This window comes from Panthera uncia, chromosome A2 (genome assembly GCF_023721935.1).
Source record: "Panthera uncia isolate 11264 chromosome A2, Puncia_PCG_1.0, whole genome shotgun sequence".
Lineage (NCBI taxonomy): Eukaryota > Metazoa > Chordata > Mammalia > Carnivora > Felidae > Panthera > Panthera uncia.
This window is the reverse complement of record NC_064816.1, coordinates 69,779,102-69,796,371: the sequence shown is the minus strand read 5'-3', so window position 1 is coordinate 69,796,371 and position 17,270 is coordinate 69,779,102. Positions and strand designations below refer to the sequence as shown.

The 17,270-nt window shown below is 42.2% G+C and overlaps 1 protein-coding gene across 2 annotated transcripts in view; it reads left to right on the top strand.

Moving 5' to 3' along the window:
- The window catches only part of SUGCT (succinyl-CoA:glutarate-CoA transferase), a 768,020-nt gene extending 754,945 nt beyond the window's left edge, over nt 1-13,075 (top strand). For both annotated transcript variants that reach the window (XM_049642763.1, XM_049642762.1), the window contains one exon: nt 11,677-13,075. In XM_049642763.1, coding sequence (XP_049498720.1) covers nt 11,677-11,840 — 164 coding nt within the window. In that variant the 3' untranslated portion in view covers nt 11,841-13,075. The remainder of the gene's footprint in view (nt 1-11,676) is intronic.
- Nucleotides 13,076-17,270: the final 4,195 nt, after the last annotated feature.

Here is a 17,270-nt window from a genome sequence, read left to right as displayed (position 1 = left end):
AAGAGAATCATGGAAGTTTTCTAAAAGGAGATGAGACAAAATAGTCAGGGTCTTGTTACTGAAGGGCCTCAAACCACAGCTGGAAAACACCACAGGGCTTGTCTGAGGAATTTTCTGGCACACCAGGAACTGGACCCTCCCTGGGCCTTGAACCAGATAACTTTCCACAGAGAGCACAGGGAAGACTTCATTCCTTTCAGGGCGGGTAGAAGCGTACATTGCCTGAGTCAGGAACACGGGAAATTGGGGATGTATTGATGTTGCTCTGATCCCGGGACTTCCTACAAGGAAATTAGTGGCATATGACAAGTTAATTTGAAAAGATGAGGTAGTAATGAATACATAGTGCATGAGGTATCTGGAGGCACTGTAATCTAGAAAGACGGAGAGAACAGCCTGGTCAGAAGATGAAATGTGAAATTGTCCTTGGCATGTTCTACCCCAAGGCGCCTGAGTTCAGTTTCAACCTTAGCTAACCCCCTCTTCTTTTGCTGCCCAGGAAGTAGTGTGGCCCATTGGCAATGACTGGGGATTTGGAGCAAGACTGGGTGTGAAGCCTGGCTCTTCTTCTTACTGACTCTGTGACCCCTAGCGAGTGACTTCCCCACCAAGTCTCTCAGTTTCCCTGGTTGTAAAATGGTGATGACAATAGTAGCTTCTGGAATTATCCTAAGGGCTGAATGAATCAAATGTGTCAAGCACATAAAATAGTGTCTGGCGCATAGTGTTTGTTAAATAAGTCAAAGAAGTTCCATGTTTTCCAAGTTCCTTTTCCTATACCTAGTTAAAATCTAAAGGAGTATAAAATTAATTTCCGGTGTAGGTTCTGATGCTGTTGAAAACAGTAAGTGTGCACTTATCAGATGTGTGACATGGGTAATCTAACCTTCCTTAGCCTTCTCTTTGCTATCTGTAGGAAGAGGAAGAAAATGCCTATTTCAAGGGGTTGTAATGGAGAATGAACAAAATAAACATTTGAGAAGTGTCTGTTATGTAATATGTGCTTAAGTAATGGTTGATTCCTTTCTCCCTTTTCCTTTCCCTTGAAATATTTGTATCCTTGACTCTAAAGGAATTTTTAAAAGTTAACACTTTTATCCCCAACTTGCTGCCATGAACTGAAAATGCAGCTAACTCAGAGCACCTGGGTGACTCAGTCGGTTAAGCACCTGACTTCGGCTCAGGTCATGATCTCATGGTTGGTGAGTTCGAGCCCCGTGTTGGGTTCTGTGCTGACAGCTTAGAGCCTGGATCCTGCTTTAGATTCCGTGTCTCCCTCTCTCTCCACCCATCTCTCTCTCTCTCTCTCTCTCTCTCTCAAAAATAAATAAACATTAAAAAACAAATGCAGCTAACTTGTCAGTGTTCTGGGAGGTCTTGAAGTAGGAGGTGACCGGGGCTCTGTTGAGGAATCTAAGTTGTTAAGGCAAACTGGAGAAGAGAAGGAAAGAAAATGATAGCAGTTGGCATGTATTAAGTGTTTACTGTGTTTCTGGTACTTTCGAAGAATTTTTTTTTTTTTTTACGTCCTCACAACTTGATATGGTAGGTGCTATTATCGTCCCCATTTTCCAGAGAAAGATATTGAGGCACAGGCTGATTAGGTCGCTATCGAGGAGATACAGTTAGTAAATGGCAGAGCCAGGATGTGAAACTAGACACTCTGCTTCCAGAACCCACACTCTTCATCATCTTGCCATATCACTTGTCAAAAACCATGGCTACAAAGTCAGCAGGTCTATATGTGCACCTGCTATACCTGCTCTTACATGCATTTCACAACCTCTCTCAGCAACATATTGCTCTTTGGGGATATAGGAATGGAATGCATTCATAAATATAAAAAACTGCCTACAGTGATCGTGAGGATCTAGAAAGTACTCAGCCCCGGGCCTGGTTTAGAGGAGGGACTCAGTAAGTAGTAGTTTCAGACGTTACCATGTCTGACTTGCAGGCTGTGATGCGACTCCTCCTCCCCTGCCTCTGCATGGTGTCGGCCTCCAGCTCTTGAACTCTAGAGTCCATGAAGTTTATCAGTGCAGCCTCTCAGGAAAGCGCATGCACAGAATGCAATAGAAGTTGAAATACAGGTCATTGCTGCTTTCCTAGAAATCCCTTGTGTGAGGGGACACACACACACAGTCGTCACTTAGAGATGGGTACAGCCTACAAGCTGTGCCACCCAGCCCCCTTCCTGGTGAAGGGCATAAGGATACCCATGGTCTTGACCACCAATCATTAGACTAGGTGGTCTCCTCAAAAGGACAGCACCTGGGGTTGCAGATTTGGTACCAAGTTATGTGCCCATTTGTTTCCATGTTTTTTAGTTTGACCTCCTCTATTAAGGCGGAGGAAAAATTTTCCCACCTTACTTTATCCCCAGGTGGCTATGACTCAGGTCCCCCCTCCCATCTCTTTCTATGGGGAACAACACTCACAGTTCCTTCAAAAATAAAAATGCCGTGTTTTCTGCTGTCAGGTCAATGGAAATGTGTTTGTTTAAGCCCAAGAATATGGAATCCCTTTTTAAGAAATGCATTTTTCTCCAAATTTATCGACTGTCGAGATTAGCTTTTTATTCATTTACTTTGCTTCCTGGGGACAGAACACATTTTGATGTGATAGATACTGAGCTAGAACTTAGTAAAGAAAAGGCTGCGCAAACATCTCATTTAAAACCTCAGCACCGGGGCGCCTGGGTGGCTCAGTCGGTTGAGCGTCCGACTTCAGCTCAGGTCACAGTCTCGCGGTCCGTGAGTTCGAGCCCCGCGTCGGGCTCTGGGCTGATGGCTCAGAGCCTGGAGCCTGCTTCCGATTCTGTGTCTCCCTCTCTCTCTGCCCCTCCCCCGTTCATGCTCTGTCTCTCTCTGTCTCAAAAATAAATGAACTTAAAAAAAAATAAAAATAAAACCTCAGCACCAAGGACGTTGGAATAAATACAGTTACCATGAAAATACAGTGTTTTGGAATATGGACATTTAGATGGTAAGTGGCTTCTTAAATGTATGTATATCCTGGCCCCAAATCTTCTCTGAATTCCAGACTCGCATAACTAATGGCCCACTCACCTCTCCCCTTGGCTATCTCACAGACACCTCAAACAGCATGTCAGAAAGAGAATTTGACTTCTGCTTCCACCCAAACTTGTCCATACAGAATCCATTCAGTCTTCCCCATCTGGCAAATGGCCCCACCAGTTGTTCAATCCAGAAACACAGGATTCTCCATTGCTCCTTCTCTTCCCCACGGCCCATGTAATCCATCAGCAAGCCCTCTCATTCCTATCACCAACATGTCCCTCAAATGCATCCACTTTTCTCAAACTCTACAGGCACCACCCCAGTCCGGGCCACCACCATCTTTGCTGGTCTGCCCACAGCAACCTCCAAACACATCTCATCTCACTCTCTGCCTGGCAACACGAGTGTTGTTTCACTGCTCTCAAAGCTCCAGTGGCTTCCCATGGAACTCAGAATAAGATCTAGCTTCACGACTATAACTTCTGAACTCTTTGCTTCTTCTAAATCCTCTTCTACACTCTGTTCTGCCTCTTCCTCCAACTTCATTTAGAATCTCTCTTCTCCTGCCAAATTGAGTTCCAGCCACATTGGATCTTTTTTTTTAGTTTCTTGAACATCAAACCTGTTCACACTGCCTGGACTTTTCTTTTCTCCACTAGTTGTACGGATAGCTCAATTTAGGGCTCAGCTTAAGGATCATCTAATCAGTCTGGCCTTATCACACATTCCATCTAGAACAGTCCTTTCCTGCTACCCTGGCCTCTCCCCACTCTGCCTATAATATTCTTTTCTTTCCAGCTAGATTTTAAGCAATTTTATTTTTTCTATAAAATTTTAGCTATTTATTTAGTTGCTTGTTTGTTGTCTGTTTCTCAAATCAGAATATAAATTCCATGAGAGTAGGGACCAGATATGGTTTTTTGTTTTTTTTGTTTTTTTTTTTTTGTTTTTTTTTTTTGCTAATATATATCTAGCTCATAGGGCCAAGATCTTGACACAGGGATAAATACTAAAAAATTATATGTAGACTTAATTAGTGGAAAAACTAATTAAAATGACATAAATGGTACTTATTCAAATACCTTTAATTATTGGCAGTCATTAATTCAATACATTTATGTCAAATGACAGAGCATGCCCCATGGAATCTGACACACAGATCTTGTCCTGGTTCTATTATTTATTTAGCTGCTTAACCTTAGACAAACTAACCCTTTAAAGGACCTCAGTTTTCTGATCCATAAAATGAGAGTTATAAGGGTCTCTATTTTATAAACTGAAAATTCCAATGAGATAATGCAAATAAAAAACACAATCTAGAGCAGCTGAGTGCCTGGGTGGCTCGGTCGGTTGAGTGTCCAACTTTGGGTCAGGTCTCACGGTTCATGAGTTCAGTCTTATGGTTCTTGAGCTTCAGCCCCCATAAGGTTCGCTGCTGTCAGCATGGAGCCTGCTTATGAGCCTCTGTCCCCCCCCCCCCCCCCCCCGCCTCTCCCCTGCTTGTGCTCTCTGTCTCAAAAATAAATAAAAAAGCATTTAAGAAACCACAATCTACAATCATTATAGGTGTTTAAGAAAGGATGTTTGCCATTATCTTCATTTCATAGGACCGTAAAAAGCATGCAGGACACATTAATAAACCCAGTTGGCATGTTCCTGCCCTCACAGGAGATACGGACAACTAAGTAGACAGTGGAATACAATATGCCTAGTGCTGGTATAGAGGATGCACAGGTAATACGTACTACCCAGATGTTCTTGGCATCAAGGTCAACTGGATTTTCTTTGTGTTCCATCAGTTACTTAAAATCTTGCCACATTATAATTTGCTTCATATTTGGATCTTTTCTTTCTTATGCAAATTTCGTTTTTCTAGAGTTTTTAATTATTATTTTCTTGTATAATGTAATTTTATCTTCTTTTAAAATTTTTTTAAAAATTTATTTCTTTTGAGAGAGATGGAGCAAGTGGGGGAGGGGCATAAAGAGAGGGAGAGAAAGAGAATCCCAAGCAGGTTCTGTGCTGCCAGTGCAGAGCCTGACATGGGGCTTGAACTCATGAGAGCATGAGATCATGACCTGAGCTGAAACCAAGAGTCAGATGCCTAACCGACTGAGCCACCCAGGTGCCCCTAATTTTATCTTATTATTACATTGTTCCAATCTTTAAGTTATTCTAGTTATACAATTAACATTCTTCTTGCTTTCTTAGACTCCTCTTTTGAATGTCTCTGTCCTCTTCCATTTCTACGTTATTGACTGTCTTGGTCTGAGCTGTCATCCTGGGACTTTCCTTCCCTGTGCTCCCTGGTTGGTTCTCACTGAGTATCAAAATTTTCCATCATTTACTCCCATGTTTTACTGGATTCAACATCAAGAAATTATTTAGTAAACTTAGTTAATCTTTGAAAGTTTCAAAAGGTCTTCGCACTTGATTAATCATTTGTTTGGATATGCAGTTCTAGGTTGAATATCATTTTCATTTAGAAACTTGAAAGCAAGCTTCATTTTCCTTCTAGTTGCAAGTACAAACTAGTAAGTTAGTCTGAACTAACACATTCAATCCTTCCGCTTTAAGTTCTACTTCTATTTTAAGACCTGTCTCGGGGCGCCTGGGTGGCTCAGTCGGTTAAGTGTCCGACTTCGGCTCAGGTCATGATTTCATGGTTTGTAGGTTTGAGCCCCACGTCGTGCTCTGTGCTGACAGCTCGGAGCTCATGAACCTGGAGCCTGCTTTGGATTCCGTGTCTCTCTCTCTCCCTGCCCCTCCCCTGCTTGTGCTCTCTCTGTCTCTCTCTCAAAAATAAATACACATTAAAAAAAATAATAAAGTAAAAAGACCTTTCTCCTCACCACGGATTTTAAGTTCAGAATTTCTTGGGGGGTGAAATGGGCCAATGAATACCCATTTCCTCTCAGTCTCCTTGTAGAATATTCTGGGCTTCAGATTTCTCTCGCTCTTTTTCACACATCAACATTATCCTATCCATGTCATTCTTAACTTTGTTGTAATATCCTATTCACCAGTGATGCTACCACCCACTTTCTTTACTCTTGAAGTTTTATATTTGTTTAACTTCTAAACTCTTATGTGAGTGGTACTTCAGGAGAGAGTGAAGATAATATTTGTGTTCAAAGACCCACAAAATACAACTTGAAATTATTGTACAGGTTGCCATCGTTTGGAGGCACTATAATGTATTTGACCAGTGCCCAAGTTTTGGACATATATTCCAATATTTTTTGATAATTGTGACTGTGTGACCTCTTCATCCGGAAGAAAGGGGTTGGAGATAGACCTATGGGAGCAGTATGTGAGACAAAGAGTTGCTAAACACCGGGTCCTAACAAGGTCACTTTTGGAAGCTAGAAGTTTTAAAAAAAAATACATACAGAATTCCACACAGAGAACCCTCACAGCCTGTAAATTGTAAATTAGAAAGCTCTGTGGGAAGGAGATAGGTCTTAAGAATATAAAATGTATTTGGAAATTTGTATAGATTCTTGCCTATAGAATTTGTCGACATTCCTCATTACATCCATAGAAGAAAATTTTTGAAGCAGGATTTCTCCATCCAAGAAACTCGTCGTACTGAGTTGACAAAATTCCCTCCAGAAGGGTTGTATCAGTTTATACTCCTACCTGTCACTGACCTCTTAAAAACAAACCAAAATAGCCACAAGATTTGCTAATTTTACAAACAAAATTTTACCTTATTTTATTATCTTCATATGTATTTCTTGGATTATTGCTGACAGTGAATATTATCCATGTTATGTTACCCAAATGCTCAAACCAACCCTCCATAGGTACTGTCAACCTCATTTTAGAAATGTGTAGACTGAGGCTCAGGGACGTTAAGAATTCTCAAGATCACACAGCTTGCAAGTGTTTGAAAGCATATGTGAACATAGATGTTACTTTGCCAAAAAGTAATTTAAGAACATGTGACTTATCTGCTCATCTTTTTTTAATGGAAGATCAAATTATTCATTCTTTCTGGACCTTAGATGTAAATAATTATGTCAAGCATTTTCTACTTCTTGAGACAAATGTATTTTAAGAACCCTTTATTCCCTTTGTGCAAAGTCTCGACTGGAAAGGATGTCCCTGGTACACAGGATAATTGCACAGGGCTGCAAGAACAGGGGATTTCAATTGATTCATGAGAAGTTAGCTTTCTCTGGGATCTGGATATCACTTTTAATTGTCCCATGGCTTAACTATATATATATATATACATATATATATATATGTATATTTCCATTGCAAAAATACACATGACTATAAATTTTTGTTTTTTAATAAACCACGTGGCAAAACAATAATTATTTTAAAAATGTATAAAAATTACAATTTGAAAATTGCCAGTACAGTAGATATATATATACACTATATTTTGATCTTAAATTAGATGAACAAACCCCAGCTTCAGAATCGTTCTGAACTCAACCATATGCAAAATACCTGGTTTATGACAGCGCTTATGGAAAAACATATACAATTTATTAAATTGTGATATGGTTTCCTCAATAATATACACTTATTTAGAGAAGCATAAGCTTTCCAAACATACAGTATCTTCCAGGTGTCTTTAAGCCAGCAATTCTAAAAACCAAGCAATACCATTCTAGTGCTTTAATAATACCATTCTAGTAAATGGTATGTAGTAAAACCATTCTAAATTCTTTAAGACTTTTTGTGCAAACTGTTAAATACCCTTCATCCCAAACTGGTAGCATAGTCTTTAGTGTATATCTGGAAGCTTCCAAGAAAGAATAGTGTTAGTGGGAGTAACACAAATTGGAATGCCCTTTGGTATGGCTGGACCTGAAGAATTCCCTTATACCATCACTGCATGGAAGTTCAAAGTTCCATGCTGCAAGGTGGATGAATCTCAAAAACATGCTAAGTGAAAGAAACCAGACACAAAAGGTCACATATTGAATGATTCTATTTGTATAGAATAGGTATATCCAGAATAGATCAATCCAGAGACAGGAAGTAGGTTAGTGGTTGCCAGGGGTTTAGAGGAGGGCCGAGTTGAGGGAAACTGCTTCGGGCCCAGAGGGTTTAACTTCGGAGTGATGGAAACATCTTGCAACTTCTAAATAGAGGTGGTCATTGCACAGCATTGCGAATGTACTAAATGCCACTGAACTGTTCACTTAAAAATGTTTCTAAGTTTATTTATTCATTTCAAGAGAGGCAGAAAGGGTGGCAGAGGAGGGACAGAGAGAGAGGAAGAGGAAGAGAATCCCAAGCAGACTGCACACTGTCAGCTCAGAGCCCACTGCAGGGCTTGAACTCACAAAACTTGAGATCATGACCTGAACTGAAACCGAGAATCAGATGCTAAACCAACTGAGCCACCCAGGCACCCCTGAACTGTTCATTTTTATGTTTATTTTATTATTTTTAAATGTTTATTTCTTTTTGAGAGAGAGAGAGAGAGAGAGAGCACAAGCAGGGGAGGGACAGAGGGAGAGAGGGAGACACAGAATCTGAAGCAGACTCTAGGCTCCAAGCTGTGAGCTCAGACCCCGACGCGGGGCTTGAACCCACGAATCGTGAGATCATGACCTGAGCTAAAGTCAGATGCTTAACCGGCTGAGCCACCCAGGTGCCCCTGAACTGTTCACTTTTAAATGGTTCATTTTATGTTATGTGGATTTCCCCTGACAAATTATTTTGTTTAAAAACCCAAGTTCCTGAACCTAACAGAACCAAATTTGGAAACTGACTCTTCCTACCTGGGTGATGGACAGATTATTCTCATTCCCTAACCTGAACCCTAAGCCTGTACCTAAAGTCTCCTTTAACTTCAGTGTCCACCCAGGATTGTTGTGAAGGCTCTCTAACAGGACTGCACGGTGGCTGAGTTATCGATCCCAGGTTCTTATGAAATATTTGCAGCTGTCGTGCTACAACCACCAGCAGCAATCCCAGCAGCGAGTTCCAGCCCAGATTCTCAGTGTAGTCAAGTGACTATTTTCCAGCTGGTAGTCACGCTCCAGGAATTCTGTTAGGAAGGAGTCACATGACATTGACCTCAGCCTATACCCTCAGTGGCATCCTTCTTTCGAAAGACAAATTTTCGATTAAAACTGTTGTTAATTAATGTCAAAATGGAACGGACTCAGAGTGGTGAGTAAGGATCACATCCCTGAAACATCAAATGATCAGCCTTCTCGTGAGAGTAGTGAACCCTGCCTCCCAACGTGTGCTCCTTAACTGAAAAAGGGACCAACCAGTGAAAAAAAAAAAAAAAAAAACAGTCTTCCCTGGGACATTTTAAAAGGTAGCGTGAGCTTCCACGTGGAACCTAAAAACATAACAAATAAATAAAGAAACAAAAAGCAGAGACAGACCCTTAAAGCCAGAAAACAAACTGGTGGTTGCCAGAGGGAAGGGGGAGTGATGGGCAAAATGGGTGAAAATTGGGAGGTACGGGCCTCCAGTTATGGAATGAATGAGGCAGGAATGAAAGGCACAGCAGGGAGAACACTGTCAGGGGGTGGCCACATGTGTGGCAGGCCCAGCATAATGGGCGGACTCGTTGACTCGCTGTGTCATACACGTGAAACCGATGTAACGACGTGTGTCCACTACACGTCAGGAAAAAAAAAAAGTAAATATAATTTAAAACAATAAAAAGAAGTGTGAGGAGAAGAAATGAATTTCACTGAGCTTCAGAGAAACAAAACTCTGGCCAGCAGCTGAAAGTTGCCATTTGTCCACAGTGGATGGTGTGTGTTGACACAAAAGCATGGCTTGGGGGGGGCGCCTGGGTGGCTCAGTCGGTGAAGCATCCGACTTCAGCTCAGGTCATGATTTCGCAGTCCGTGAGTTCGAGCCCCACGTCGGGCTCTGTGCTGACAGCTCAGAGCTTGGAGCCTGCTTCCGATTCTGTGTCTCCCTCTCTCTCTGCCCCTCCCCCGTTAAAAAAATAAATAAATAAATAAACGTGGCTTGGAGTGTCAGGGTGGCTCAGCCAGTTGAGCGTCTGACCTCGGCTCAGGTCACGATCTCACGGTTTGAGAGTTCAAGCCCCACATCGGGCTCGCTGCTGTCAGCGCAGAGCCCACTTCAAATCCTCTGTTCCCACCCACCCCCCGCCCCTCCCCTGCTTGTGCTCTCTCAAAAATAAAAAAACATAAAAAAAAAAAAAGTGTGGCTTTTGACCGGCTGGGGAGGTCTGTGTCCTCTTTATCATCGACAATGGCTTCTACAAAAGTACTTTTTATTAATGGGATTCTCTGGAGAGCTTGAAGCACATTTGCTGCTTTACTAACTGACATTCTGTTACCCACACGCGCTTTGGTTTTGTGTGTTCTTCCTTTGCGCTCCCCAAATCGGGAGCAGGCTGGAGAATTTTTTAAGAGATGGAAACGTACTGTTTTGTAGTCTTCTTGCAACTATCTAATTTGTTTTCCCAAAGCCTAACCAAATTAGATGTGAAGGACAGCCAGCATCCTGGTGCTGTTAGTTATTAGCCATGTGACCTCGAGCAAAACTTGAGCTTTTTGGGCTTTTGTTGTCCTGACGTGAATGAAGAAGGAGGATAATAGAATCCATCTCCAGTAGGTGTTGAAAGTACCGTTTGAGTTCCGGGTTTACAGTGGCTCAGTGCTCAGCAAACAGAGGGCAATAAATTGCCTTCTCCCCCAGCTCTGTCCGTGTCAAGAGAGATTCGGCGGCAGCTTTTTCCTCATAGTAGCCGGCCAGTCTCGTGCATTGGCGTGGATTAGGGAATGTTTAGTGTGTGCCTCTTGTCCATCACCTCATTTAATAATTTTTTTTAAGTTTTTAAAATTTATTTTGAGAGAGAGAGAGCATGCACAAGTGGGGGGAAGAACAGAGAGAGAGAGAGAGAGAGAGAGAGAATTCCAAGCAGGCTCCATGCTGTCAGCGAGGAGCACAACAGGGGGCTCCAACTCACAAACCTCGAGACTGTGGCCCGAGCAGAAATCGAGAGTCTGAAGCTCAACCCACCGAGCCACCCAGGCACCCCTCCGTTATCTCATTTAAACCCTTACGTGATCATACCCAGTTTAGTTGCAGAACATGAGGCTCGGAGAATTTAAGCAATTTGTCCGAGACGGCTCTGCCACAGAGTAGGGGAGCTGATGTGCAAACCCAAATCTCCCTGACAATGAAGCTTGTACCACCAAAAGGCTTCACCAGGGTCTGGCAGAAGTTTAGTTGATCTGCAGTCTGTTGAATTCGACCCTGAATAATAAACTGCTAGACCCCCTTCCACCTGGGCTCAGGTTTCCAGCTTCAGAGAGACACTGTGTACCTGCGGTCACGGTTCGTCTGGATCCAGAGAGCCTGCCCAGTTGTGTGACGGACCCCTAAGCGCCTCTGCAACAGGACTGGCGACTTCGGAACGATCCTGGCACCCACTGGGCGTGTACATGCCGCCCCCTGCATGATGGGGGCAGGTCAGATGACCACTGCACAGTTGAACGAGACTGAGGCAGGAAAAGCCTCATGTGAAAACACACGTCTTTCCAAAATGATGGTGGACCTACACCGTTGTAACTGGCAGTCATATTCTTGGCATTCGTTGAAAACACCCCAGGCTGCTTGGGTAATTAATTTCATAGGGTTAGTCATTAACAGGCTTCCTGCTTTCCTCCTCTTTTGACAGGCCCAGCTGTGAGATACAGTAAGTTCGACATGTCAGAGGCCAGGCCGCCTCCCCTGCTTGGGCAGCACACGACGCGCGTCCTGAAGGAGGTCCTCAGATACGATGACAAGGCCATTGGGGAGCTGCTCAGCACTGGAGTGGTGACCCAACATGAAGCTCAGTGACGAAAAATGCCTTCTCAAAACCGCAATCTGAATGTACTTCACTAGCAAAAGCAATAGTCTTTCTGGACCCTTCTCCACAGTTCTGGTGCCTGCCTCTGCAAAGAGAAGTTAGAGTAATTCCAGATTTCCTGCCTGGCGCCTCCAGAATGGCTCTGGTATCAATGCATCTCGTGCTTTCTAAATGTACCCCACCTTTTACTCCTTACCATTTCCCCCCACCCCACCCAGATAATAGGTTAATTGTGAATTTGTGGGGGTTTTTTGTAAAGATTTTTTTTTTCTGGAAAAATACATTCCTCTTTCTAATTACATTAATCGCCCAAACATTTGCCCCTCCAGCCCACGCAGGTCTGAAAAAGAGCAGATCTCTTGCCGTTCTCTACTTGCACATAAAGTCCTCATTTAAACCTTTGTTAGGAAGTCAAAGCAATAAGTAGAATGACAGTTTCAGTGATTGATTTTAAACAGAATAACTTAATTTTGAGCTCATGAACCCTTTGTTAATCTGTAATTTAAACCGTGGACTTTGCTGATGTCCATTATAAAACTGAGCTTCTTTCTCTCCATGGGGGTAAATATTTGCTTTATGTTGTATTTCTCTGATCATTTCATGACATGTGGCAGAAAATCAATTTCCATGAATGCATTTTGGAATGTATGTGTCTATCTGCATTAGGGAGTGAAGAGTGGTTCTTTGATCAGTACCTTATTTTGAGCCAAGTACAAATGTAACAGGTTTTTAAACGAATGTCAAATGACTAGTATTAAATAATGTTTAAATAATGACAAATAGGAGAATATAATCTGAGCACTCATTGTAGAAGAATACATCATGCCTTAATATTAAATATTTGCATTTACATATTTAAGTTTTTGTCAGAGAATTTGAAGTATAGAAAACATTTTCTGTCCAGAAGTTAGTAGCTGATTTGTATTATGTTCTGGGATCAGTCATCTCTCAAAGTACCAATCACCAAAGCCCAAGGTATAGACCAAGGGATCAGATGATCACATCCTGATATGATCACAGTTCACGACTGTTAAGCACGCGTATCTTAAAGACATGTCATGACATCCCAAGTGGTAACTGAAAGTTAAATTACAAATGTTCATCTTTCAAACTGTGAGTCATAGTTAGTTTTCCTTTTGTGTTCTTTTTGTATTGGAGTGATTGGAGCCATTTATGCTGTAAGCCCCAGTAGGTTTCTAGAATCAAGGATTTCAAATAAATAAGGAAATATGTCTTCTCACAGGCGTCGTGGGACTTTTTAGAAGCATGCCTACTAGTTCCTGGGAGAGGAGCGCCCCGCTTTCCTCTTTGTGAACATTTTATTCTGAGGCTCTCCTGCCTTTTGCTGTTTAGAATGTCATCATACAACGGTAATTTCATGCCTTTTGCAGTGCTTTCCTCCCTATGGCTAACCCGTAGACACACATTTGGAGACATTCCCTTCAGGCCAGATACAATTAGCAATGAAAATGGTAAAAGACGGGATGACAGAGAATTGGCAAGACCACATGATCTTGAAAAACAGATTCATCATTTCTCCTGCTGGTTCAAGTAGATTCTCTTGAAATGCAAATTGCTTGATTACTGAACAGTAACCCTAACTATCTGGGTAGCCTTGTGTAGGACGATATCGATCGTTCAGACTAGGTCACAAAATGCCTCTAAAACCTTGAAATCCATCGAGACTGTAGTTTTCATCCATAGAAGAGTTACCATGGGAGACAAATGTATCCAGATTCCACCTACACAATTCAGAATGATCCAAGAGAACTTTGAAACTGTTCGTTACCCAACGGAAAGCATTTACTCTACTGAGTTAGTGAGAGAAGTCATTTAGAATATATTTCAAGTTCAGATCAATAATTAGTCCTGAAAGAAGCATTGCGCTGGCTAAAATTTCTAGCAATATGCCCAGATCAAGTTATGCTTTATAAACAAATGTGCTGTTTTAATTATCAGGGCCTATTTTCTTACACATTCCCAAAGCTGAGCACACTACTAAGAGACCATATGCTCAAGTTCAGTGTGTGTCAAGGCCCGCCTTCTGGCAGGTTTGTGTCTGAGGTTGACTTAGAAAATTCTTCGAAACTTCGTGGGTTAATCACTATGGAACTGAGGGTGTGTCCACAAGCAGCTAGTCTTCCCTCTCTTGATTTTTTCCTTCAACTTTTTGCTGCCATGGTTTTCTGGTTAATCAAGCATGATATTTTCCAGCATGCACTCTGATATTCAGAATGTTTCCCTAGAAGAAGAGAAATGAACATTGACCAATTGTGTGTGACTAGTCCAGTTATTTGGTATTCCTTTGTCTTCGATTCATCTCCTAGGAATTGGAAGTACAATCTTTTATTTTTTAAGTTTATTTTGTTTATTTTGAGAGAGAGAGAGAGAGAGAACAAGTGAGGGAGGGGTAGAGAGGGAGAGAACCCCAAGCAGTCTCCACACTGCCAGCACAGAGCTTGATGCAGGGTTTGAGATCATGACCTGAGCAAAAGTTGGATGCTTAACCAACTGAGACACCCAGGTGCCCCATGGAAGTACAATCTTGATTTAAAAAAAACACAGGAGGGGGGCGCCTGGGTGGCTCGATCGGTTGGGCATCCGACTTTGGCTCAGGTCATGATCTCACGGTTTATGGGTTCGAGCCCCGCGTCAGGCTCTGTGCCGACAGCTCAGAGCCTGGAGCCTGCTTCGGATTCTGTGTCTTCCTCTCTCTCTGCCCCTCCCCCACTCACACTCTGTCTCTTTCTCTCCTTCAAAGATAAATAAACATTTAAAAAAACACACATAGGCGGTCTCATATAGGCTATTTCATATGAGGTCACTAGGCCACCTAACCCCGATAGCCCCACAATGGAGGGCTTTTGCACGAAGACTTCATGACCCCTACTTTCAGCCTTTCTCAGGGAAATCCACCCCACTCATGTCTCACCTAAATATGATATTTCAACATGGACTCTTTCATCCCATGACAGTAGCACGTTGTCTACTTGAAAAGCTTTGTCAATTTGAGTCTGGCTTGCCATTCTCCCACATAGCTCAATTTTGCCTTCGTCCATAGGACTTATTCTCCAAATAGTGGGCTTAAAGGCTCTGGGAAAGAATGCCAGCCTAGAGCTGAACAGATTGTCCAGATCTTCTGCCTCTCCTCTGACTGTTCTCCATGAATTCTCAACCAGCAAAGGAAATGAGTGGGAAAAACATCCCCTGACCCTGGGCTCTTCATTTTCAAACTTGTTCCCAAGATTATGAGATTCTTCTTGCACTTGCCTCTATTTATGGGAGACTCTCTGCTGTACCAAGCTCTTACAATTGATGAGATTCTTCAGATGCAGTGGGCCTAAAGAAAACAGATTGTTCACCTGGAACATTGTAGTATCAATGATCCTTACGAGGCCAGAATATCAAGCGCCCTTCTTTTCCTTCTCGATTTTGTGGTACCAGGACTGGCACATTCATCATTCGATAGGGAAGATGAAAACGTTAAAAACATAAAAGGGTACACACTTCTATTGCCAACAGCAGTTAGGGAAAATAAAAAATACATCACCAAGGCTCTCATACTGGTGTGTAGAAGTTTCCTCAGACATCAGGATAAAATTTCTTACAATTCTACCAGGGTTGAAGGTTTTATAAATTGCTACTCTTACAAGATTCTTAAATAGTTTCTGTATATAGACATACCAAGCTATCTTCTGAGTGCAAATGGCCCTGCACTTTTAAACTAGCTATAAGCAGGGCATGTATGTGGTGAGATTAGTGGTGATTAAGCAACTCCAAGACATGTTTCCCCTGACACCCATTCAAAAACAAGTCTTCTAGTATCACTCTGGTATTACAGACAAACGAATGGGAACATTTTGCACACATAAATTTATTTCACACACCAGAGGGGGAAAACACACAAAAAAGGAGAGTTTGGAAAAAACAAGAGGTGACATATGTCAATTTGATTAGCAGGAAAGGAAAAGAGAAAGCATGCCCAGGTCAGACAGACCCAAGGTTGCATTTTTTCCGGAGAGTCTGGTGAACCCATGGCATTATGAACCCAGCCTGAGGTGTAGATGCCAAGAGGGAAGGACAAGCACTAGAAGGAGCTCAAACACTGCAGGAAATAGATTTCACCCACTTCATATTCTTTCTTGAGAAATACCTTTATTTCCCTATTCCTTAAGACCATAACATTAAAATGCTTGTCCAATCTTCTGTCTCTTGGCAATATTTTATTTTATTTTATTTCATTCCATTTTATTTTTTGTTTTGTTTTTCAGAGAGAGAGAGAGAGCGAGCACACAAATGAGGGAGAGGGGCTGAGAGAGAGAGAGAATCAAGCAGGGTCCACACTCAGCACAGAGCCTGATGCAGGCCTTGATCCATGACTCTGGGATCATGACCTGAGCTGAAATCAAATGTTGGACACTCAACTGACCGAACCACCCAGGCACCCCATATTTTACAATACTCTTAATAAAAGGCTCTGGTAGGCAGAATAATGGCCCACCAAAGATGCCTATGTCCTAATGCCCAGAACCTACTAATATGCCACTGTACTTTGCAAGAGGGAATAAAGATTGCTTATCAGCTGACCTTAAAATGGGGAGCTTATCCTGGATTATCCTGGAAGTCCCTGTGTAATCACAGGGGTCCTTCCAATGTGGAAGAGTCAATGTCAGAGGGATGTGATGTAAGAAACACTTTACCAATTGTTGTTAGATTTGAAATGGAAATAAATGAAGGAATGTGGGCATTTTCTAGAAGATGAAAAAGGAAAGAAAAGTGGACTTTCCCTTTGAGCCTCCAGAAGGACCATAGCTCTACCTGATTTCTTAGCCCAGTGAGACCTATTTTGGACTCATTTGTGGTCTCCAGAACCATAAGGCAACATATCTGTATTATTTGAAGACACTAAATGTGTGATATTTTTTACAGCACCAGGAGTAAACTGATAGGGCATTCTGCCTTTGTTTGAAAGTCTAAAGTGACAGGAAAAAACTCACCTTGTAATTCCATTTTTTTTCTTCCCTTTTTTTTTTCTACCTACCACTGTTCCTACCTTCTTTTTTTCTCATTCTTAGAAACTCCTGTCCTTCCTTCCTTTCTCAGTGGTAATAATATTCTTTCTTCCTTTTATCTTCTTCCTCCATCCTGCTTTCTTCTTATCTTCTTTCTCTCCCCTTTTCTGCGCAGAGTTATACATCCCTGTTACACAGCATGGATCCCCAACCCTGTGACTGATCTTTGAAAAAATAGGACTGGGGCGGCTGGGTGGCTCAGTCGGTTGAGCGGCTGACTTTGGCTCAGGACATGATCTTGCGGTCCGTGAGTTCGAGCCCCGCATTGGGCTCTGTGCTGACAGCTTGGAGCCTGGAGCCGCTTCGAATTCTGTGTCTCCCTCTCTCTCTGCCCCTTCCTGATTTGCA